The sequence below is a fragment of the Pongo pygmaeus genome, chromosome 5, assembly GCF_028885625.2.
Source record: "Pongo pygmaeus isolate AG05252 chromosome 5, NHGRI_mPonPyg2-v2.0_pri, whole genome shotgun sequence".
Lineage (NCBI taxonomy): Eukaryota > Metazoa > Chordata > Mammalia > Primates > Hominidae > Pongo > Pongo pygmaeus.
The window spans coordinates 110,417,940-110,444,830 of NC_072378.2; the positions used below are offsets into that span (position 1 = coordinate 110,417,940).

Genomic DNA, 26,891 nt, shown 5'->3' on the forward strand with positions numbered 1-26,891 from the left:
GACAATTATGCCCACAGGACAGCAGGATAGAACAGATAAAATTTGGATTACCCCACAAAATTCCAACCCCTGAAATTAAGAGGCATAGCAGACCTTTGAACAGGTGACTTAATTATTTAGATTGAAAACAGAATCAGTTCAGGCAATCACCAACATTCCTATAAAATCATTAAAACAGGAGGTAGGAGATAGGTCCTGTCCGATCAAACTGAGGTCAAATTGCACCATTGATACATGCGATGTCCATCGCCCTTCTTCCTTTGCAGACCTGCCCACCCCACTGCATCCTGATGCTCCCTGTCACTGGAAGATGCTTCTGACCATCCCTCAGCTCAGCAGTTCTCACATCTTTTGGTCTCAGGAGCCTCTATATTTTTACAAATTTTGAAGATTCCAAAAGGCCTTTCTTTATGTGGATCATATTTATCACCATTTATGTATTAGAAATTAAAATGGAGAAGGAGAGGAGGAAAGAGAGCCAGGGTCTGCCAGGGAGCCCACAGGAAGAAGTTGGGGCAGAGAAAAGGAAAACAGCAAGAATCTGGCAGAGACTGGCCCCTGGGGAGCCTGGAGTCTTATAGAAAGGGCAGATGGGGTGCATCCCTTCTCACCTCACCCCCGTAACAAACTGCTGACTACCTAATTGTGGGAGAGCCCCTCTGCCTTCATGACCCTGGGCAATGCTGTCAGTGGTGATTTGGGAACTTTCTGAGAATAGAGTACCAGGTGACCAACTCATGCAGGTGTGCTGGCACTCCCCTCAGGCTTGAACTCAGATAGTGGGCACCATACCGGTTGTGCACCTGTTCTGAGCCACTGCCCTGCCCAAGCAACCTCAGCCTTTGTGATATTGTATCACCAGATACCCCAGAAACATACCCCATAATCACTCTGACTTTGGCAACCATGGGGGACCAGCAGGACCCTGGGGAGCTGCAGGAACCCCAGAAATCTAGTCCTCAGTGCAGGTTGCTTCTAGGGGAGGGGGGAGCACAGCCCACCAAAGTGCTCCTTGGGACAAAGGAAATGCAGGCACAGGACCAATCTCTGAAAGGGGCGGTAGTAGTAGCTGGGAAGGGACATGGAGACGGGACTATTTCCTACTCCACCCATTCACTGTTGCAGATGCAGCAGAGGCTTTCCCTGCTGGGAGCTGGCATTTGTGCAATTGAAGAAAGGCTTTCTAGCACTTTTCACAGTGGCTGCATCCCCACTGAAAGTGAGGTGATACTGCCTGGCCTTTCAGAAAAGGCAGGGCCCATCTACCGCTCCCTACACAAAGTAGCAATGTCCCTGGAACAGAGGACAGACAAGCCACAGAGTTGACTGTTCTGGACTGGGGAAAGAGGCTCTGACCCGAGGCCATTTTGGTGGTAGCCATAATCGAAGCCTTCTCACAGACCTCAGGAGCGGCCAGGAGCCAAAGTACAGTGTTTATAAGAACTGAGGGTTATGAGTGCTGTGAAAGGGGCATGATAGGTAGTGGATCATGTTCTTGCCTGCCCAGGATGAGGAGCTGGTGCAGCCCCTGCTGGCCCCTACCCCTGAGACCTCAGCCCCCCCATCAAGGAAGGGGCTTCCACTCACCTTCGGATGACCTGAGGGTGAGCTAGCTCTTCTTACCCTCAAGCGTCACTTACTGGACTAGAGACTGAACTGCATCATCAAACAAAAAACCTGCTGTCAGAAGAGCACAGTGCTAGTGTATGAGATAAGCTTCCTGAGACCTCCACACTCCTAGCCCTACAGAAGATAGTGTGTCAGCTCATACACCCTACACATCACTACAACAAGCAGCATCTGGGAAAGCCACCACACAAATGATATCCATAACCAAGGAACCCATAGAGACCCTTGGCCCCCTGAAAGCACCCAGAAACAAAGCCAAACAATCATACACAATATATACTACAGCCACAGCCTCAAGCGAAAAAAGAATACAAACTTTAAAAGTCTCATTCAAATGTTGGCAAATTCAAAAATAGGAAGCAACAGCTCTGTATTTGTCCGTTTTCATGCTGCTGATAAAGACATACCAAGACTGGGCAATTTACAAAAGAAAGAGGTTTATTGGACTTACAGTTCCACAAGCTTGGGGAGGCCTCACAATCATGGCAGAAGGCAAAGAGGAGCAAGTCACATCTTACATGGATGGCAACAGGCAAAGAGAGAGCTTGTGCAGAGAAACTCCCATTTTTAAAACCATCACATCTTGTGAGACCCATTTACTGTCACGAGAACAGCACAGGAAATACCTGCCTCCATGTTTCAATCATCTCCCACCACATCCCTCCCACAACACGTGGGAATTATGGGAGTTAAAAGATGAGATTTGGGTGGGACACAGAACCAAACTATATCAAGCTCCTTCAGATGAGAAGGAATCAGCATAAAAACTCTGGCTATACAAAAAGACAAAGTGTTTTGACACCTCCAAAGGATCATACTAGCTCTCTAGCAATGGATCCTAGCTAAAATGAAAATTCTGAAATGACAGATAAAGAATTCAAAATATGGATTGTAAGAAAGCTCACTGAGATGCAAAAGAAAGTTGAAAATCAACCCCCAAAAACTTAGGACATGAAAGACAAAATAGATATATTAAACTTTAACTATAGTAAAAGACTAGACCAAGCAGAAAAGATAATTTCAGAGCCTGAAGACCAATCTTTCTATTTAAACAAGTCAAACAAAAATAAAGAAAAAACAATTTTTTAATGAATAAAGTCTTTGAGAAATATGCAATTATGTAAAAGGACCAAATGTATGACTTATATGTAATCCTGAGAGAGAAGAAGAAAAAGTAAGCAATTATATTTAAGAGAATAATTCAGGAAAATTTCCCTGATCTTGCTATAGAGGTAGACATTCAGATGCAAGAAATTCAGAGAATATCTGGGAGATACTATAAAAGATGAATGTCACCAAGGCATATAGTCATCATACCATCCAAGTTTAATGCTAAAGAAAAAAATCTTAAAGGCATCTGGAGAGAAGTGTCAGGTCACCTATAAAAGAAATCCTATCAGACTAACGAGACTTCTCAGTAGAAATCTTACAAGCCAGAACAGATTGGGGGCCTACTTTTAGCCTTCTTTAAGGAAAAAAGAAAAAAGCCTCCCAAGAATTTTATTTCTGCCAAATAAGCCTCATAAAGGAAGGAGAAATAAAGTCTTTCCCAGACAAGCAAACACTAAGGGAATTAATCACCACTTGACCAGTTCTATAAGAACTGCTTAAAGAAGTTATAACCACGGAAATGAAAGGACAATATTTGCCACCGTAAAATCACACATAAGTACAAAGTTCACAGATCCCATAAAGCAATTACACAATTGAGACTACAAAGCAACTAGCTAACAAAACTCTGACAGGAACAAAACCTCACATATCATTATTAACCCTAAATGTAAACGGCCTCAATGCTCCACTTAGAGAATATAGATTAGCAAAATGGATTTTTTTTAAAAAGACCCAACAATCTGCTACCTACAAGAGACCACCTAATATGAAAAGATACCCATAGCCTAAAGTAAAGGGGTGTAAAAAGATATGTCATGCAAATGGAAAACAAAAAGGAGCAGGAGTTGTTCTTCTTATATCAGATAAAACAGTCTCTAAAGTAACAACAGAAAAAAAAAAAAAAGAACAGCATTATCTAATGATACAAGGTCTAATTCAACAAAAAGATTTAACTATCCTAAATATATATGCACCCAGCATCAGAGCACCCAGATTTATAAAACAAATACTACTAGACTTACAAAAAGAGATAGACAGTCGTATAAAAGAGAGAGTGACTTTCAATACCATACTGACAGCAATAAGCTGTCAATGATGACAGATCATTGAGCTTGATCTGTCGATTTGATTATATAAACTTGACCAAATGGACTAAGAGACACCTACAGAACATTCCACCCAACAACCACAGAATATACATTTTTCTCATCTGTGCATAAAACATTCTCTAAAATTCACCATATGCTTGCCCATAAAGCAAGTCTCAATAAATGCAAAAAAAAAAAAGTCAAAATCATATTAGGATCTTCCTGGACCACAGTGGAATAAAATTAGAAATCAATACCAAGAGGAACTCTCAAAACCACAGAAGTACATGGAAACTAAACAACTTGCTCCTGAATGACTTTTGGGTAAACCATAAAATCAAGGCAGAAATCAAAAAAATGTTTTGAAATGAAGGAAAACAGACACAACATACCAAAACCTCTGGGATACAGCAAAAGCAGTGCTAAGAGGAACGCTTATAGCATTAACTGCTTAAATCAAAAAGACAGATCTCAAATTAACAACCGTTAATGCCACACCTCAAGGAACTAGAAAATCAAGAACAAACCAAACACAAAGCTAGCAGAAGAAAAGAATAATAACAAAGATCAGAGCAGATTTGATCTCAATTAAATTGAAACCAAAAAAATCATACAAAGGATCAACAAAACACAAAGTTGGTTCTGTGAAAAGGTAAACAAAATTGTTAGACGGCTAGCTAGATTAACAAAGAAAAAGAGAAGATTCAGATAAGCACAATCAGAAATGATAAAAGTAACATTACAACTGATAACACAGAAACACAAAGGATCATCAGAGACTACTATGAACATCTCTAAGTGCACACACTAGAAAACCCAGAGTACATGAATAAATTTCTGGAAGCATACAACCCCTCAAGAGAAATAGAAATTCTGAACAGACCAATAATGAGTAATGAAATTGAATCAGTAACAAAAAAATATAACAACTACAGCAAAAAAAGAGCCCAGGACCAGACGGATTCACAGTTGAATTTTATCAGATGTACAAAGAGCTGGAACCAATCTTACTGAAACCATTCCAGAAAATTAAGGAAGAGGAATTCCTCCATAAATAATTCTGTGAAACCAGTATCATAATGATACCAAAATCTGATAAGAACACATAAAAAAGAAAACTACAGGCCAATATCTCTGATGAACATAGATACAAAAATCCTCAACAAAATACTAGCAAAATGAATCCAACAGCACATCAAAAAGATAATCCATCACAATCAGATGAGTTTTATTTTAGGGATGCCAAGATGGTTCAACACATGCAAGTCAATTAATGTCATTCACCACATAAACAAAATTAAAAACAAAAGACATAAGGTCATCTCAATAGATGCTGAAAAAGTATTTGATAAAATCCAACATCCCTTCATGATAAAAAAAAACACCTCAACAAACTAGGCATCAAAGTAACATACCTCAAAATAATAAGAGCCATATATAACAAACCCATAGCCAACATCATACTGATTGGGGAAAAGTAAAATGCATTCCTCTTAAGAACGAGAACGAGACAAGGATTTCACTCTTACAGCTCCTAAATAGCACAGTTCTAGAAGTCCTAAACATAGCAATTAGGTAAAAGAAAGAAACAAAATGTATCCAAACTGAAAAAAAGAGTGAAATTTTCTCTGTTCCCTGATAACATGATCTTATACCTAGAAAAATTCTAAAGATTCCTCCAAAAGACTCCTAGACTTCATAAACAACTTCAGTAAACTTTCAAGAAACAAAATTAACGTACAAAAATCAGTTGCATTTCTTTTTTTTTTTTAATTTATTATTATCATACTTTAGGTTTTAGGGCACATGTGCGCAATGTGCAGGTTAGTTACATATGTATACATGTGCCATGCTGGTGCACTGCACCCACTAACTCGTCATCTAGCATTAGGTATATCTCCCAATGCCATCCCTCCCCCCTCCCCCCACCCCACAACAGTCCCCAGAGTGTGATGATCCCCTTCCTGTGTCCATGTGTTCTCATTGTTCAATTCCCACCTATGAGTGAGAATATGCGGTGTTTGGTTTTTTGTTCTTGCGATAGTTTACTGAGAATTATGATTTCCAATTTCATCCATGTCCCTACAAAGGACATGAACTCATCATTTTTTATGGCTGCATACTATTCCATGGTGTATATGTGCCACATTTTCTTAATCCAGTCTATCATTGTTGGACATTTGGGTTGGTTCCAAGTCCTTGCTATCGTGAATAGTGCTGCAATAAACATACATGTGCATGTGTCTTTATAGCAGCATGATTTATAGTCCTTTGGGTATATACCCAGTAATGGGATGGCTGGGTCAAATGGAATTTCTAGTTCTAGATCCCTGAGGAATCGCCACACTGACTTCCACAAGGGTTGAACTAGTTGCATTTCTATACAACACTCAAGCTGCAAACTAAATCAAAAAGTCAATCGCATTTATTATAGCCACACAAACACACAAAATACCTAGGAATACACTTAACCAAAGAGGTAAAAGACCTCTACAAGGAGAACTACAAAACACTAATGAAAGAAATCAGAAGTGACACAAAAAATGTAAAAACATCCCATGCTCATGGATTAGAAGAATCAATACCATTTAAATGACCATACTGCCCAAGGCAATCTACAAATTCAATGCAATTCCTATAGAATCAGCATTATTTTTCACAGAATTAGAAAAAACTATTCTAAAATTCACATGGAACTGCAAAAGAGCCCAAATAGCCAAAGCAATCCTAAGCAAAAAGAGCAAGGCCAGAGGCATCACATTACCTGACTTCAAACTATACTACAAGGCTATAGTAACCAAACCGGGATGGAACTTGTACACAAATAGACACACAGGCCAATGGAACAACATAGAGAATCCAGAAATAGAGCCACACACCGACAACCAACTGATTGTCAACAAAATCAACAAAAATAAACAATGGGAAAAGGACTCTCTATTCAATAAATGGTGCTGGGAAAAACTGGCTAGCTATATGCAGAAGAATAAAACTGGATCCCTATCTCTCACCATATACAAAAATTAACTAAGGATGAATTAAAGGCCTAAATGTAAGACCTGACACTCTAAAAGTCCTAGAAGAAAACCTAGGAAAAACTCTTCTGGACATTAGCTTAGGCAAAGAATTTATGACCAAGTCCTCAAAGCCAAATGCAACAAAACCAAAAATAGACAAATGGGAATTAATTCAACTAAAAAGCTTCTGCACAGCAAAAGAAACAATTGATAGAGTACATAACCTACAGAATGGGAAAAATATTTGCAAACCAAACTATGCATCCAACAAAGAGCTAATATCCAGATCCATAAGGAACTCAAACAAATTAATAAAAAAAAAAACATTAAAAAGTAGGCAAAGGACATAAACAGACATTTTCCAAAAGAAGACATACAAGCAGCCAACAAACAGGAAAAAATGCTCAATATCATTAATCATCAGAGAAATGCAAATTAAAACCACAATGAGATACCATCTCATACCATTCAGAATAGCTATTATTAAAAAGTCAAAAATAACAGATATTAGCGAGGCTGTGGAGAAAAGGGAACACTTATACACTGTTAGCGGGAATATAAATTAGTACAACCCCTATGGAAAACATTATCAAGATTTCTCAAAGAACAAAAATAGAACTACCATTTGATCCAGCAATCCCACTACTGGGTATTTACCCAAAGGAAAAGAAATCATTATATCAAAAAGACACCTGCATTTGTCTGTTTGTCACAGCACTACTCACGATTGCAAAGCCAAGGAATCAACCTAAGAGTCCATCAACGGTTAACTGGATAAAGAAAATGTGATATATATACATATCTGCATTCAATCTGATGCGTTGTTACACATCATCTAGCCTCTGGAAAACTCTACTGTACTTTCATGAGAGAATGAGAGTTTCTAAAAAGACAGCTAATATCTTAGTATTGCTAGAAAAAAGTTTTGCCCTTGCAGACTTCAAAGACCTACAAGAATTCTCACGTTTTGAGACCTGCTGGTCTAGCCTGTTCCTCTCATACTCCTCTCTCTCCACGTTTTTTTTTCCCCTCCAACCTAAATGCCTAATTTTCAGTCTCTTTATCCTTCACTGCCAGCTTCTCTCAGTCCTGTCTTTTTACTTGCTTCCGCCTTTCCCATTCTCACTCGTTTATGCATTTTCTAGTCCCCGTTTTTTCTTCTCTTCCTTCTCTTCTATGAACACAATATGCAGCTGAAGTACCATTCTGTTACTTATGTTGATTTTTTTAAAGAACACCAGGTGAATGTTTTCTATTTCTCTACCAAACCAACGACAGAAGTCCTATAAAAGGTTGAGTTAAAGTCTCATCAGAGCAGAAACTGTGGTTCAGTCACTTTAGTATCTCCTGTAGCACCCAGCACAGTGTGTAGTGCAGTGGCTATAGAATGCTGGAGAATACCTTGGGCTGAAAACGAACAGTGCTGAAATTGACTCATGCTCAGTACCCTGCTAAAGAGAGATGTTCAACAGGCCAGTGTATCCAAAAATTTAGCCTGGGTCCCCCATCAGTTAAATTTTAAAAAGTGTATGTGTGCACAGATGTGCATGTAGACATATAAAGTGAACATATATACACACACATATTCATATAATGCTAAATTAACATATTATGTATATTGAAATATAAACTTCCACTTGTACATATTGACTTCTATGCACACATTCATATATAAAATGGGTGTTTTTTGGTGGCAGTCCAAGGGATCATCTCTACCGCCCACTGGTGAACACACCCCACTTTGGAGACTATCACAACCTAGTGACCTCTCCAAGTCCTCACAGATAACTGCCAGGCTGGCATGTAGCCACCATTCCTCACTTCTCATAGAACCTCATGTAGATAAATAATAGGTTAAATGGAATGAATTTCAAGTCTTGTGGCTATCAGGACACCACAGGCTGGTCATGTTGGCCACAGTTTCAAAACTTAACTCTATCTATGGCACTGGCCCTTGTAGCTAGCTAGTCCACGAAAGAAAACTACAAAGCAAAATGCAGGCGGGAAATAAGTAGTGTTCTTCTAGCTCCAGGATGAGAAAGAACACACTAATTCCTATTCTTAGGGTTTCTTTGGGATGAGCAGCCAAGAGAAGAGCTTGGAGCCCCAGTGCTTGATGGGCTAATGGGAGCTAGCTCTGTTTTTTCCAAAAACATTAATATGTCCCTGCCAGTAGTAAAATGATCAGAAATCAGGCCAGGCATGGTGGCTCATGCCTGTAATCCCAACACTTTGGGAGGCCAAGGCAGGTGGATCACCTGAGGTTGGGAGTTCCAGACAAGCCTGGCCAACATGGTGAAACCCTGTTTCTACTAAAAATACCAAAAACTAGCCAGGCATAGTGGCACGTGCCTGTAGTCCCAGCTACTCAGGAGGCTGAGACAGGAGAATTGCTTGAATCTGGGAGGTGGAGGTTTCAGTGAGCCAAGATCGCAACACTGCACTCCAGCCTGGGTAAGCAAGCGAGGCTCTGTCTCAAAAAAAAAAAAAAAAAGAGAAGAAGAAGAAGAAGAAAAAGAAAAAAAGAAATCAGCCTCAGTCCATCCTAGACAGAGGGGTTGGGCAGGAACAGTAGGCTGAGAAGACAGGCCTGTGATGCTCTTGCTCAAAAGACCCCACAGGCTAACATCTTGGCTTGAAGATGAGTGGTGCTGACCCTCACATCTGCAGGTCAGAATCCCTCGTCCCCAGCCCCTGCACTGGCTGCCATGTCACCACAGAGCCTTGGGGTTGCTATATTGCCTGTGGCCTCATGGGTGTGAGCACCTAGCATGGCTGGTGGGTCACCTGCCCTTGGGAAACAGGCTTGTCCATTCAGGAGGTGTTTCTTCCTTCCCTGGCATTTTCTCAAGAAGCATCTTCCAGTCAATAAGAATGGCTCTCTTAAGAGACTCCTTGACCCTACAGTGCCATCCAGTCTGCTTCTATTGCACAGATTGTAGATGGGCTTCATCTTACACAGCAGAAGTCAATTCTCCCCTCTCCACTCTACTCTGTTCACTCCTGCCTGTGCTGTACATAGCAGCTTATTCAGCATTGTCTTGGTCACTGTGCATACTCTATAACACTAACATCTTAGGCTGGGCGCAGTGGCTCGTGCCTATAATCCCAGCACTTTGGGATGCTGAGGCGGATCACTTGAGGTCAGGAGTTCAAGACCAGCCTGGCCAACATGGTGAAACCCCATCTCTACTATAAATACAAAAATTAGCCAGGTAGTGGCAGGCGACTGTAGTCCCAGCTACTCAGGAGGTTGAGGCAGGAGAATAGCTGGAACCTGGAAGCATACGTTGCAGTGAGCCAAGATCACGCCACTGCACTCTAGCCTGGGCAACAGAGAGAGACCCTGTATCAAAAATAAATAAATACTAACACCTTACATTGGATCATACTTTAAAGCATGTTCACACTCATTATCTCATTTAATCATCCCAACATACATCAGAGTTTGTGAGCCAGCTGACAAACTAAAAAAAATCTTTGCTTAGTGAATCGCTGATGTAAATAAAATGGGAAACTAATCTTGCTTAAGAATACAGTTCATATGTACTAATTTTTTGTAAAATCAAGCACCTAGGTGTCTCTGCTTTGCTAAAAGACATTACACTAATGGGTGTTACTGTCTGCTCTTGTTAATAATAAAACTTGACTTCCCTAAAAGTAACCAGTAGTCAACATCACAAAGATATCAACTCTCCCAAAGTTAATTTATAAATTTTATTTTCAGCCCTGTCTGTAACTGCAAAACATAGAAAACTGAAATGTCCATTGACAGGAGACTGGTTAAAGAAATTATAGTGAAAGTATGATAAAAGTATAGATACTCCTAGGAGATCCCAGAGGGAAAGGGTAGCATGTAGTTTTTAACTAAAGGAGTATTCCTAGTCTGAGAATCACCCCATCCAGATCATTACAGTGTGGCTTGTGGTGGACCAGCATCTACCCGCTAGACACCATGGCAATAAGGGGCATGAAAATCACGTCCTCTTGAAACTAAATTTTGTTGAGAGCCTAAGGAGCACCTTATAATAACAATCCCAGATGAACATGACTGGAAATAGAACATAAATCATGTATGTATGGTGCACATATTTATAATTATTTGACTCCCATCCCTGAAATTTCAACTCAGCAAATGACAACACAGCCCCTGCAAACAGCAGGCATGTTTAACTTGCCTAAAATTTACCTGAGGCATTTGGGTTTGTTCCCTAACTAGTCTCTACCTGGAACAGCTCCACCACTGAAAAGCTCACATTCTGAGCATGACCTCCCACCCTCTTACTTCCCCCGTCCTTCCCACTGACCCCATTTCCAGCACCATTCAGACGTCCAGTCTTCAGATCCTACCAGCTTCTTCGGTTTGTTTCCACCTTCCTGGCCTCAAGTTTTTTTCTTCCTCAGCCAGTGACCCCCACAGTCATCACGAGAACTATTCTCTCTCTCTCTTCCCCTCTCCTTCTCTCTTTGTCTCTTTTTCTCTTGTACACACACATACACACACACACACCCCAACACAGCACCCACCCTGGCAGGCCTCTGAAGCTAGGATTTGTCTTTTCTGCCCCCCCTTAGCAATTGTGATTCAGGAGGTCTAAGGTGGGGTCAAGGCCTCTACAAGCTTAAGAAGCTTCTTAGGAGATGCTGATACGGATGAAAACATTGCCCCAGGATATCTAGTTTTCTGGTTAAACTATGTACTGGTACAAGGTTTGACATTCAAAATACTGGACAATTGTTGTGGAGCAACTGAAAAACCAATAAACAGCTTGTGAGGGTGACATTTGTTATAACCACTTGGCAAAACTCTCTGGCAGCTGACCACATGCACCGCCTGTGACAGCATCTCCTAGGTATCTACCCAGCGAAATGCATACACAAGTAGAGCCACATACCACAAAATGACGTTTCAGTCAATGATGAACCACATATACAACAGCGGTCCCATAAGATAATAATATTAATACCATATTTTTACCACACCCTTTCCATGTTTAGGTACACAAATACTTCCCATTGTGTTACAATTGCCTACAGTGTTCAGTACAATAACATGCTGTGCAGGTTTGTAGTCTAGGAGCAGTGGGCTATACCATAGAGCCTAAGTGTGTAGCAGACTGTACCATCTAGATTTGTGTAAATATAATCTGTGATGTTTGCAGAACAACAAAATCACCTAACGATGAACTTCTCAGAAGTATCTCTGTCGTTAAGCAACATATAACCCTACCCTAAAAGACAAATGCAAGAAAGGCAACTCATATAAGCCCAACCTGGAGACAGTCTAAACGTCTGTTGACAGTAAATGAATGAACCGTGAAATATTTGTGCCATTAAATACTATGTAGCCATGAAAATCGACTAACCTCTGTGACACACAATATGGGTGGATCTCACAAACACAGTGTGGAGCAAAAGAAGCCAAAGGGCAAGTGCCTTTTACCCCACTTATGTAACATTTAGTATGGTTGATGTAAGGACAGTAGTGAGCTTGGGGGACAGGGACGGAGTAGGGCTTGGGAGAAGGCATAAGAGGAGATGATTTGGGTGGGGTTAACACAGGTGTGTTCACTGTATGACAACTCATCAGGTTGTAGATTATGGTGGACACTTTTCTGCATATATGTAATATATCAATTTAAAAGTTTTCTATCTACAGGGCCCAGGGAGAGGGAAAAGTATTCAGCAACGCCCCTTCTGAGGCACAGCTGGAATAGATGCCAGGCATGCCTAATCTGTCCACGAGGCACTGGGCCAGCTGGACTGCAGCCCTGGGTGGCCACCTGATCCATATTGACAAGGGGGCATTTTCCCTGAGCGAGAGATTATCTACCCAACTTCCTACTGGATGCCTCCACCTGGAATTCCCACAAGGAACTCAAGGTAAACCAATCTCAAACTGAGCTCGATATCTAGGACTGCCCCGCCTGGAGGGTAACTGTCTGAGTTTAGGCTACCGTCACCCACACAAACTAGAAATCCAGGGCATGGGACATGGGGTGGGCTAGGAGGGGCATGTGGTCCCATTCACTTCTCCTTCATGCCTTAGGGCCAAGAGGTCCCATCAACTCCACCTGCGAAAACTGTCTGGTTCTCCCTGCCCATACTCCTACTCTCCAGACCCTCTTTCTCTCTCACCTGGGCTCTTATCTAGGTCTTCACCGGCCCCCTTGCCCCACTCGCTGACCCTCCAATCCACCTTCTGCACTGCACAGTAATCTTCTGACACCCCAACTCTGCAGCATGACCTACAAAAACACTCGTGGAGATGACTGTAAGCTTACCTCCTGCCTCTCTCACTCTCATACTTTATACCCCCAAAATAATAAACCACTAAGTGGCCCCCAATCAAGCCATGCTAGTTCACATAAACGCGCTTTCCATGTGCTAGAAAGGTCCTAAGCACTCCTTCAATTCAAATTTCCCTTTCCCTTTTGCAAGAATAACCTCTTGAAAAAAAACCAAACCCCATTTCCTTAGGCGTCTAGCATTCTAACACATCACTCTCTCTTTTACGAAGATTCTTGGCCCTCAGAGGTGTCATGCATGTACCCAACCTAGGGGTCCACCAGGACAACAGGCTTATAGATATGACACACTAATGGAAAAATAATCACACAAACACAATCGGCAGAAAACCCAGAGGCGAGGAAAAGCAAAGGCGGCCAGAAGCCCCAGGGAATGGACCCATGCAGTCTGAGTGACGGATGAAGAAAATTGCTTTCAGTCCTAGATTATACCATTCTGTATAAAAGCGTAACTGGTGGAGCCCATTGTGGCTAAGAGCATGGACTCTGGAGCCAGACTGCCAAGGTTTGATCTTGGCCCTGTTACTTACCACCAGGGACCACGAGCAAGATCCTTAGCCTTTCTGTGCCTCAGTTTCCTCATCTAAACTATGGGCTTTATGGGAATGAAATGAGTTAACACGTGGAAAGCACTGTATGACACACCGTAGCTGTATATAAATGATAGATGTTATGATGTTCATACGCTGAAGTCAAAAAAGAGCCAGAAAAACTCTATATACTGAAACAAAACAAAACAAAACAAAACAAAACCCTACCTCTATCCATCGATGAGGGTCTGCCACAGGCTCCACATTTCAACTCTAAACTTTTAAACCGTCTCTCCTCTTATCCCAGGACAACTAACTCAGGGATCCAGGTTCAGATCCTCCCAACACAGGTGCCTAAATTTCAGTCTCCTCAATTTCTTTTCATATAGAGCTTAAGCTGTGAAGTTTATGGAACTACGATATGGTTTCAGGAGAAATCCTCGAATGGTATTTTAGTTCTTCTCAGGTATCCTGTTTTCCCTTTTTTTTTTTTTTTTTTGAGACGGAATCTTGTTCTGTCGCCCGGGCTAGAGTGCAGTGGCGCAATCTCGGCTCACTGCAAGCTCTGCCTCCCCGGTTCACGCCATTCTCCTGCCTCAGCCTCCTGAGTAGCTGGGACCACAGGCCTCCACCACCATGCCAGGCTCATTTTTTTGTATTTTTAGTGGAGATGTGGTTTCACTGTGTTAGCCAGGATGGTCTCGATCTCCTGACCTCGTGATCTGCCCGCCTCAGCCTCCCAAAGTGCTGGGATTACAGGCGTTAGCCACTGCGCCCAGCTTTTTTTTTTTTTTTTTTTTTTTTTGAGACAAAGTCTCGCTCTGTCGCCCAGGCTGGAGTGCAGTGGGGCGATCTTGGCTCACTACAACCTCCACCCCCTAGGTTCAAGCAATTCTCCTGCTTCAGCCTCCGGAGTAGCTGGGGTTACAGGCGCCTGCCACTGTGCATGGCTAATTTTTGTATTTATAGTAGAGACGGGGTTTCACCATCTTGGCCAGGCTGGTCTCGAGCTCCTGACCTCGTGATCTGCCTGCCTCAGCCTCCCAAAGTGCTGGGATTACAGGCATGAACCACCGCACCTGGCCTGTTTTCCCCTTTTAAAGGTGACTAGAATACTGCTTCCTTATTCTAGAAATGACCAATGAGAAATGAGAGGTAATCAGGGTTCTCTACTTTAGGGGTCCCCAAGCCCCGGGCCGTAGACCAGACTGGTCCATGGCCTGTTAGAAACGGACCACACAGCAGGAGGTGAGCAGCGGCCAGCGAGCATTACCTCCTAAGCTCCACCTCCTTACAGATCAGCGGCAGCATTAGATTCTCATAGGAACGTGAACCCCATTGTGAACTGCACATGCGAGGGATCTAGGTTGAGTGCTCCTTGTGAGAATCTAATGCCTGATGATCTGAGGTGAAACAGTTTCATCCTGAAACCATCCTCCCGACCCCACCACAGGTCTGTGGAAAAAATGTCTTCCATGAAACCAGTCCCTGGTGCTAAAAAGGTTAGGGACCAGGTTTGTGGAAAAAATGTCTTCCACAAAATCAGTCCCTGGTGCTGAAAAGGTTGGGGACCACTGCTCTACTTAATACTTTCACTAGGCTCCCTTAAAGAGAGGACTAAATAATCATCACAATAACTTTCCTCTGTTTATAAAGAATAGAGACCAATTAGAACAAATATCTGAGAAAAATGGGGTACTGTGTTACAGTCACACTGTTTTCATCTTCTGCTATATAAGCAGTGGTTTGTTACCCTTTTCCCTCCTGTAAGCTGCTTTCACGAGTCAACCCTGACCACCAATATGGGAACTCAGGTAACGATAATAGCCATGACTTATTGAGAACTTACTGAATAATAAGACTTTTGCATACATTATGGTGGCCAGCTAAGAGCTGTCTCCTCAAACCCATTTGCCCCCTCTTCACCGTAGTGAGCTGTCACCATGGGTGAGCAGCTGCTCCAGGCACAGACAGGGAGCCCCATGCAGTGGATGGCAGAGCTGCCCCACCTGCCAGGGTCCCTGAATGGCCTCGTGGCACAGATCCTGCTGTGGGCAGTTACTGGAGAGGTATAAACTTCCATTTGAGGAATCTGTTTGATAGGGCACCTTAGTCAAACACCAACTAATATAATTACCTCAGCTAATCCCTAAAAAACACAGGGGAACTAAGGTGTTAGCACCACCTACCTCATTGAGTTACTGTAAGGATGAGAAACTGCATGCAGAGTCCTCATATACACATTTTCACTACTCCTATTTGAAAACATTTGTACTATTATTAGCCCCATTTTACAGATAAGAAAGTGGTAAATAAAATGCTCAAGACCATATAGTTAATGTGTGGTAGCGCCAGAATGGGAACTTAGACATCCAGCCTTAAAACTGATCTTTTAACCTCTGTGCTATTCTGCTTCCAGAAGGATGAAATGAGATCATACATAAAGAGCTTGGCCCAGCCAAGGAGCCGTCACCTAACCGTGCTCAGGAGTGCATCATGGTTGAGAGTGTGGGCTGTGGAGGTGATGGGCATCCAATGGCATCCAATTCTGCCCTGCTAAGTATTAGATTTGTGCTTAGGCAGAAACCTTGGTTTTCTCATCTGTGAGAAGAGGGTGATACTACCAACCTTATAAGGCTGTAGTGAAGATTAAAGGAAGTAACATGTACCAACGGCTTATGACCGAGCCAGGCACAAGGCAGCGTTCAATGATGCAAGCAGAGGAAGCAGGAAACAGCTGGGGCTTCCTGCCCCTTTCCTCTATCCTTTTTGCAGACACTGGGAATCAAAACAAAAACGCATGCAACCTTCCACCTTGAAGAACAGCACCACATCATCTCTTCGCTAAGCCTGATTCCCGTTTTCTGGATAGGAAACTGAGACACAAAGTATCTCCTGAATCATATCAGAGGTAAGTAGCAGGCCAGGATTGAGACGCAGCTCCAAATCTCCGGCCATCACGCTGCATGGCCCCTCACCCGGCTACCTCCCCTCTCAAAACACTCTAAGTCAGATAGAGGAGCTCTGTCCATGAGTGAAAGAACGAATGAATAATTTAAAAATTTTTAAATCAATTTGACAAATGAAAAGAGGGTGTACGAAGGTTAAACGTGGTTCCACCATGCGTTGGCTATGAGTCCTTGACCCCGCCAGCTTGTTTCCCAATTACTAAAATAAGGATTTGAACACCTCCTTTGCAGGGTCCCGGTGAATAGCAAATGAAGAACTATGTGTAAGCGCCAGGTACAGTGTACCTGGCACGTATTAGGTTTTAATAAACGGCAACCAACTCTGACTAACGGTTGTCCCTGGGGAATACCTGCCAGGCACAGAGGGAGGCCCCAAGGCAGCCGTCTAGGGAAGTGGCGGCGGATTAGAGAAACGGGCGGCCAGGCACAGGCAACCCCTACGCGTGAGATCTGGCCCCTCGAGGGGGGCCTCCAGCATCTGCTGCCGCGGAGAGCACGCGCCAGGTCGCTCCTGCCCGGCAGCAGGCGCACTCCGAGCGAGCCCAGCGCCTCTCCTCACCATGCCAGGTCCCGCTGCCAGAGGCGTAGAGGAGAAGCCCAGCTCGGGGCCGGCGTCTGGACGCCTGTGTCCCGACGGCGCGGGGGAAGGAGGGAGTGGAGATGTTTTCGGATCGCGAGCGCCGCGCGAGAACCCCGCCGCAACGGAAAGAAACAGACCCCTCGGCGCCGCCTCCCGCGTGGCGCGCCCCACCCCGCCCCCATACCTGCCGAAGTGCCCCACGTGGTCATAAATCCCCTCGAAGTGGCGGGACCCCATGGTGCGGCAGTGCACTGGGCGCCGAGTTAGCCGAGCTCCGGGGGCTGCGGGTAGCGCGCCCCGCCCCGCCCCGCCCCGCCCGGAACCTCCCCGCCCGGCCTCCTGCGCTCCCCGCGCGTCCTAGTGCTCGGGACCAGCGCGAGGCTGTATTCTGTTTCTCCCTCCGTCGCTTGGCCTCTCGGTCCCCACAAGTATCTTCGGCTTTTTCCCGCCGCCTCGGCCTCCTCCCCGGCGCGCTGTGGTCCCGGCGCCCGCGGTCGCATGGTGCCCGCGCCCCTAGCCCCGCCGCTCTCCCACCCGCCCCGCCGCCCAGCCTGGCTCTTGGCACCGTGTCCGCGGGATCGCCACGCTCGAGGGAAGCCCCGACGCCTGGGAAAAGTTGTCACTGAGAGAGAGCCCAGGGTGGGAATGCAAAGGCTGGGCTCGGTCCGGGGTCCGCAAGAATATATGGCCTTCAGCATGACGCCCCTCAGAAACAGCTCTCAAACTTTAATGCCTAAGAATCTACTGCAGAACTTGGTTTAAAAGGTACATTTAAGGCCGGACGCACTTGCTCGCGCCCGTAATCCCAGCACTTTGGGAGGCTGAGGCGGGCGGATCACCTGAGGTCGAGAGTTCAAGACTAGCCTGACCAACATGGAGAAACCCCGTCTCTACTAAAAATACAAAATTAGCCAGGCGTGGTGGTACATGCCTGTAATCCCAGCTACTCCGGAGGCTGAGGCAGAAGAATCGCTTGAACCCCGGAGGGGGAGGTTGCAGTGAGCCAAGTTCGTGCCATTGCACTCCAGCCTGAGCAACAAGAGTGAAACTCCGTCTCAAAAAAAAAAAAGTACAATTAGGCCGGCGCGGTGGCTCAGGCCTGTAATCCCAGTGCTTTGGGAGGCCAAGGCGGGAGGATTGCTGGAGCCAAGGAGTTTGAGACCAGCCCGGGCAACATATAGCGACGCCTTGTCTATACAAAAATAAAAAATAAATAAATGTACATTTATTTCAAGACTCCATCCCTGATGATTCAGGATGCCTAGGGAACAGGAATCTGATTTTTTTTTTTTTTTTTTTTTGAGACGGAGTCTCGCTCTGTCGCCCAGGTTAGAGTGCAGTGGTGCAATCTCAGCTCACTGCAAGCTCCACCTCCCGGGTTCACACCATTCTCATGCCTCAGCCTCCCAAGTAGCTGGGAGGTGCCCGCCACCACGTCCGGCTAATATTTTGTATTTTTAGTAGAGACGGGGTTTCACCGTGTTAGCCAGGATGGTCTCGATCTCCTGACCTCGTGATCCAACTGCCTTAGCCTGCCGAAATCTGATTTTTAATAAGCAGACCACGTCATTCCAAGCCACACTTTGGAGTGAGCAGGGGTTTGGCCCATAGCCAACCCAGGCAGGGGGTGACTTTCCTTCTGGAAGGTATCAGGTGAATGAACTTTAGGGAAGAAAGGTCAATGGCTGGTCCACAGCGCTGAAGCAGAAAAGCCAGTTTCCGACTATATCCACAGTGAGAGTTGCCTTCTCTAGTCAGCCTGGCAGTCACTGGCCCCACTGTTGGTGTGCTATTCCACTCTCTGAGGCCACTAAACCTTGAGCTCCTAGAGAACAGGGATGTGTTCTCTTCGTCACTTTGGTAGCCTCAGTTCCATAGCAAATGCCCTCTCTTTGAACTTCTCCACCTCATCCTTAAAATATGAGCACACATATCGCTTTCTCAGAGAAGTCCAACAGTTTGAGGGCCAGGATAGAGCTCCACCAGAGCAGAACATCAAGAGTGGGTCTGATGGCTCCGAGAAGCGGCAGGATCTTGCAAGGCTGTGTTGAACATTTTATTTTGACCAAACGACAAAGGGAACTCCCTGTAGACAGTCTTAAAGCAGAAGAGTAACAGGAGCAAACTTGTACTTGAATGGTATTTGAAAGAGAGGAGAGTCTATTTCCCAAAGTGCTTCCCTCCCCTACTTGTCACAGAGCCTACAATAACACCATTAAAAATTGACTTATTTTTGTTATGCACAATCCTATCTAGACATTCTCTTCTGAAACATAAATACTCTTGGAAGGACTAATCCCTTAAGTAATAAACAACTTGGAGAGGGTTTTTAAATTACACAGTTTCCTGCTAACTAAAGAGACTTAAGAAAGCCTAAGTTCTTCAGGTGAGGTATGCTGGAGGGATACAAGGTGGGGGGAAGATGAGAGGGTAGTGAGGAGTAGTTATGTCAAGGGCTGAGCCTAGGAGGAAAGGTGGGGCCCATGGCAGCCAGTCAAGATGCCATATTGCTTCAAAGCACCAAAGGGAGAGTTACCTGGAAAAGATACGGAGAAACTGAACTTTGATATGAACACTATTCTTATTACACCAGATAGAAATGTCACAATATGGATAAAATGGACAAATTACTTGAAAAATACAATCTAACAACACTCAAGAAGAAATAGATAACCAAAATAGGCCTACATCTATTAAAGAAATTGAATATGCAATTAAAAACCTTCTGATATAGTTTGGATGTTTGTCCTCTCCAAATCTCATGTTGAAATGTAGTCCCCAATGTTGGAGGTGGGGCCTGGTGGGAGGGGTTTGTATCATAGATCCTTCATGAATGTCTTGGTGCCATCCTCCCCAGTAATGAGTGAATTCTCAGTTATGAGTTCACACAATATCTGGTTGTTTGAAAGAGTCTGGAACTTCCTCCTCCTTCTCTCTTGTTCCTTCTCTCACCATGTGACTCAGGCACCACTTCATCTTCTGCCATGACTGGAAGATTCCTGAGGCCCTCAACAGAAGCAGATGCTGGCACTATGCTTCATGTACAGCCTGCAGAACCATGAGCCAAATAAATCTCCTTTCTTTATAAATTATCCAGCCTCAGGTATTCCTTTATAGCAATGCAAATAGACTAACACATGTTTCCACAAAGAAAACCCCAGGGTTGGCCACGTGCAGTGGCTCATACCTGTAGTCCTAACACTTTAGGAGGCCGAGGCAGGAGGATCGCCTGAGCCAAGGAGTTTGAGACCAGCCTGGGCAAAATGGTGAAACCTCATCTCTATAAAAAATGCAAAACATTTGGCCAGGCATCATGGTGCACGCCTGTTATCCTAGCTACTTGGGAGGCTGAGGTGGGAGGATTACTTGAGCCTGGAAGGTCGAGGCTGCAGTGAGCCGTGATTGGGCCACTACACTCCAGCCTGGGTGACACAGCGAGACCCTGCCTCAAAGAAAAGAAAAAAGAAAAAGAAAAGAAAGAAAGCCCCAGAGTCAGACATTTAAGGTAGAAATAATATTGATTCTGCACAAACTGTTCAAGGAAGTTGAAGAGGAGTGAATACCTCCCAAATCACTGAATGGTCCAGCATTACTCTGATATCAAAACCAGGTAAAGACCTTACAAGGCAAGAAAACTATACACCAATATACCTATATGAACATAGATGCAATAATTCTCAACAAAACTTTAGCAAATTGGATGTCTCTTTATATTTAAAAGAACAGTACATCATGAGCACATGAGATTTATCACAAGAATGCAAGAGTGATTTAACATCTGAAAATCAAGCAATATAATTTGCCATACTAACAGACCATATGAAAAAACATGATTATCCCAGTCAATGCAAAAACACATTTGGGAGAAGCCAACACCTTTTCATAATAAAAACGCTGAACAAACTAAGAATAGAAGGGAATTATATCCATCTCATAAAGGGCATCTCCAAAACACAACCCATAGCTAACAGTATACTTCATGTGAAAGACTGTATGTTGTCTCCCTAAGATTGGGAACTAGACAAAGATGTCTGTTCTCACTGCTTCTATTCAGCTTTGTATGGGGGGTTCTAACCAGAGCATTAGGTGGAAAAAAAGGCATTCAGATTGAAAAGGAAGAAATAAAACTGTATTTATTCACAGATGACATGGTCAAATATAGAGAAAATCTGATGGAATATATTTTTAATAGCTACTAGAATAAGTGATTTTAGCAAAGTTACAGGATATAAGATTAATATACAACAGTCTACTGTATTTCTATATACTAGTAAGGAACAATTAGAAATTGGAATTTTTTAAATACTGTTTTCTTCTTTTTTTTTTTTTTTTTGATATAGGGTCTTACTGTGTTGTCCAGGCCAGACTGCAGTAGAATGATCATAGCCCACTGTAGCCTCAACCTCCCAGGCTCAAGTGATCCTCCCACCTCAGCCTCCTGAGTATTTGTGACTTCAGGCATGCACCACCATGCCCAGCTAATTTTGTAAATTTTTATTTCTTTTTCTTTTTTCCCCCCTTTTGTAGAGAACATGGTCTCACTATATTGCCCAGGCAGGTCTCAAACTCCTGGGTTTAAGCTATACCCCTACCTTTGCTTCCCTAAATGATAGGATTACAGGCATGATCCACTGTGCCTGGCTATTTTTATTTCTTTTGTAGAGTGGAGGTCTCACTATGTTTCCTAGGCTGATCTTGAACTCCTAGGCTCAAGCAATCCTCCTATCTCAGCCTCCCAAAGCCATGCTGGGATTACAGGCATGAGCCACCAGGCCCAGCCTAAAATACTATTTTCAATAACACTAAAAATATACGTAGGGATAAATCTGGCAAAAATGTGCAAGATCTGTACACTGAAAACTAGGTATGAACATGTATTGTGCAACTTGCTCTTTCCCTTGAACATCTGTTTGTGAAATTCATCCATATTGATACATGCAGCTCTAATCCATTCTTTTTCATTGCTACATAGTATTCCATTGTCCCAATAAACCACAATTTACTTAACCATTTTCTTATTGATGGACAGGTAGGTTATAGCCAAAATTTTACTACAGCAACATTGCTATAAACTGTCCCTCTGTACATATTTGTGAGTTTTTCTAAGGTATATCTCCAGGAGTTGCTGTGTTGTATGTATACCCTGTAACACAACAACTCCTGGAAAACTGCTTAGAAAAACTTAAAATATTAAATATTGCCAAATTGCTTTCTAAAGTGATTATAACAATTTACCTTCCAATCAAGACAGTATAAAAGTTCTAATGTCCCCACATCTTTGCCAATACTTGGATCATCAGACTCTTAAAGATTAGTCCATTAAAGAGATGTAAAATAGTATTATATTGGTGTTTTAATTTGCATTTCCGTAATTAGTAGTGAGGTTTTACATCTTTTCATATGTTCATTGATCATTTGAGTTTTCTCTTCTGATAATTGTTTATTCATATTTTTTGCACATTTTTCTATTAAGTTATTTTTATTTATATTGATTTGTAAGTGTTCTTTGCAGAATCTGGATACCTATCTTTTGTCAGTTAAGTGTTATGAGTAATTGTATTTTCAATCTCTTTAATGTGTCTTTTGACAATCAAAAGTTTTTTAAATTTTAATGGTGCCAAATTCATAAATGTTTTCCTTTAAGGTTTGTGATTTTGTGTCTTATTTTAAAACTTTTTTCATTACCATGAGGCCACAAAAATATTCCCTTCTATTTTCTTCTAAAAGTCTGTATTAGTCCCTTTTCACGTTGCTATAAAGAAATACCTGAGATGGGGCAATTTACAAAGAAAAGAATTTTAATTGGCTCACTGTTCTGTAGGCTCTACAGGAAGCATGGTGCTGGCATCTGCTCAGCTTCTGGGGAGGCCTCAGGAAACTTATAATCATAGCAGAGGGCAAAGGGCAAGCAGGCACGTCACATGGCCAGAGTGAAGCAAGAGGTAAAGAGGTGCTACACACTTTTACATGCCCAGATCTCACAGTAACTCACTCACTATCATGGAGAACAGCACCAAGAGGTTGGTGCTAAACTATTCATGAGAAATCCCCTTCCATGATCAGTCATCTCCCACCAGCCCTCACCTCCAACATTGGGGATTACAATTCGACGTGAGATTTGGGCAAGGACACAGATCCAAACCATATCATCTTAAATCCACTGGAACAGACTGATTTGTTTGAGGTAGAGATCCAGTTTTGTTTTTTTCTCATATAGATGACAAATTGTACCAGCCCCATTTATTGACTACTCCATCCTTTTCCTGCATTACTATCTCTGCTGTCTATAAGGTTTCTATTTATGTGTGGGTTTATTCTGGGATCTCTAACTCTGTTCCATTGGTCTATTTATTTACCCCTGTGCCCATTTGTCTTTATTATTATAGCTTTATACAATTTGCTCCAATCAATCTTTCACCCTTCCTACTCCAAAATAGTTCTTATCAAAGTCACCATGATCTGTATGTTGCCAATTTTGTTAATTCTTAATATTTATTTTACTCAATCTCCACTGTCAAATAATAATTATTTCAAAAAGTGAAATCATGGCTCACGTACAAATATAAAATGAACACATGTAAATGATTTTATTTTACTCACTAATGAGGGAACCGGTAAGATGTTACAACCAGTTTAAAGAAGTTAATGAATCTCACATACAAAAGCAATAAGGAATGCTATTCTAAATTTACAAATACAGTCGCACATTGCAAAACAACGTTTTGGTCAACAATGGACCCCATATATGTTGGTATTCCCATAGGGTATAATGGAGCTGAAAAATTCCTGTTGCCTTGTAACATCATAGCTGTCCTAACATCATAGCACAATGCATTACGCAATGTATTTGTGGTGATGCTGGTGTAAACAAATCTACCGTACTGCCAGTTGTATAAACGCATAGCACATACAATTATGTACAGTGCATAGGACTTGATAATGATCATAAGCAACTGTATTACTAGTTTACGTATTTACTATACTGTACATTCATCATTATTTTAGAGTGTACTCATTGTACTTATAAAAAAAGTTAGCTGTAGGCTGGGCTTGGTGGCTCACGCCTGTAATCCCAACAATTTGGGAGGCCGAGGCGGGCATATCACCTGAGGTTGGGAGTTTGAGACTAGCCTGTCCAACATGGAGAAACCCCTTCTCTACAAAAAATACAAAATTAGCCAGGCGTGGTGGCAGGTGCCTGTAATCCCAGCTACTCGGGAGGCTAAGGCAGAAGAATCACTTGAACCCGGGAGGCAGAGGTTGCAGTGAGCCAAGATCACGCATTGCACTCCAGCCTGGGCAACAAAAGTGAAATTCCGTCTCAAAAGAAAAAAAAAAGTTAGCTGTAAAACAGCCTAAGACAAGTCCTTCAGGAGGTGCTCCAGAAGATGGCATTGTTGTCATAGGAGATGACAGCCCCAAGGATATTATTGCCTTTGAAGACCTTCCAGTGGGACAAGGAGTAGAGGTGGAAGGCAGTGATATTGATAATCCTTACCCTGTGTGGCCTAGGCTAATGTATGTGTTTCTGTCTTCGTTTTTAACGAAAAAGTTTAAAAAATAAAAAAAAAATTTTAACTAAAAAAGTTCATAGAATAAGGATATAAAGAAAAAATATTTTTGTACAGCTGTACAATGTGTTTGTGTATTAAGCTAAATATTATTAGAAAACAGTCAACAATATTGTTAAAATTTAAAAGTTCATAGGATAAAAATGTTACAGTAATCTAAGGTTAATTTACTATTAAAGAAAGAAAAACACGTTAAATATATTTAGTGTAGCCTAGGTGTACAGTGTTTATAAAATCTACCATCAGGTACAATAATGTCCTAAGCCTTCACATTTACTATCTGTCACTCACTGGCTCCCCCAGGGCAACTTCCAGTCCTGTAAGCTCCATTCGTAGTAAGTGCACTACACACATGTAGCATTTCAAATCTTTTTTACTGTATTTCTACTGTGCCTTTTTAATATTTAGATATGTTTAGATGCAGCAATATTCACCACTGTGTTCTAATTGCCTACAGTATTCAGTTCAGTAACATGCTGTTCAGGTTTGTAGCCTCGAAGCAATAGGCTCTACCCTACAGCCTGGTGTGTAGTGGGCTATACCATCTAGGTTTGTGTAAGCACACTGTATGATGTTTGTACAATGACAAAATTGCCTAACAATACCGCATTTCTTAGAACATATCCTTGTGGTCAAGCATCACATGATTATAGATGCAAAACTGGTTTATTCACAGGGTAATTGCATTCTACCAATTCCACCAGTGCAATTAATTGCATTGAACTGGACATAATTTGTTTTCATAGACAAGAATCATTTGCATTATTGTCAGTTTTCTACAACTTAAAAAGTTGTAAAATAGCTCAAAAGCAATGAAAAATAAATATAACCCTGAAGGGTATACTAGACAGAATACTCAATTTTTTTGTCCATTTCAGTGTATTTCACAACATTTATTGGCACTATAATATTGGTTTGTCCTTCTTGAAACATCTTCCATCTCTCATACCACCCCAATCTCTTAATTTGCCTGTTCCCTTGCTGCTTGCTATATCTCATTCTCTTAGATCCCTCTCCTCTTCCCAATTTCTAAGTGTTGGGTGCCCCAAGGCTCTGAGTTCTTCTCTTTTCTTTATACAGTCTACCTAGGTAATACCACCTTGTCTAAGAGTTGGCGAACTATAGCCTATGGGCCAAATCTGATCCACTATCTGCTTTCTAAAATCAACTTTTATTGGAACATGGTCATGATCATTCATTCACATATTGTCTATGGCTGCTTTCATATTATAATGGCAGAGTTGAGTGGTTGGGACAATGCCTAAAACACTTACCATCTGGTTCTTTACAGACAATCTTAATGGCTTTCAAAATACACATTGATAATCCCCAGATTTACATGTTCAACCTGACCTCATCCCAGCACTCTAGACTTGTTAACACCTCCACCTTCTCCACATCTCCACCACACATCCCAAAGCCACATTTCACCATGGCCACCCTCACTCCTGTTCCTCTCCAGCACTTCCCATCTCGGTAAATGACACCCCTGTCCCTGAGTTGCTCAGGCCAAATCCCTTGGTGTCTTTTACTACTCCTCTTTTGCTTTCACACTCCATATCCTTTTCCATTAGAAAATTCTCGTTGCTCTTCCTTTATAATAGACCCTGATTCTGTTATACTCCGTCTCTCCCAGCTGCTCTCCTTGCTTCCTCCCTCACCCCACATAGCAGGAAAGTGCTCATCAGAAATAGAATCCAGATCAAGTCCCTCCCTTGCTCAGCTGCTTCCTATCATGCTCAGAACAAAATGCAAAGTCCGGCCACAGCTCTGGCTGCTTCTTTGACGCACCTCCCTACCACTCTTTCTCAACTCCTGCTCCACTCCAGCCACCCTGGCATCCTTGCTCATCCTCAAAGACAGCAAACACAATAAACACCCACCTCCCTTGTCTCTGGATTTTACATGTGCTATTCCTCTGCCTGAAACTTCTGGTCCTGGAGAGCCACGTGGCTCATTTCCTCACTTCAGTCAGGTCACTGTTCTCTGCTCCTCCTAAAATATCAGTCCTCATCACTTTCTAGCCCCTTACCATGCTACCTTGTTTTGTTTTTCTTCAACCTAATTATATATATGTAATACATTC

General features: G+C 42.6%; 1 protein-coding gene across 1 annotated transcript in view; it reads right to left on the reverse strand.

Moving 5' to 3' along the window:
• The window catches only part of SLC22A16 (solute carrier family 22 member 16), a 52,264-nt gene extending 34,738 nt beyond the window's left edge, over positions 1–17,526 (reverse strand). The window contains exon 1 of the mRNA XM_054491726.2: positions 17,419–17,526. Within this exon, the coding sequence (XP_054347701.2) occupies positions 17,419–17,471 (53 nt within the window). The 5' untranslated portion in view covers positions 17,472–17,526. The remainder of the gene's footprint in view (positions 1–17,418) is intronic.
• Between the last annotated feature and the right edge of the window lie 9,365 nt (positions 17,527–26,891).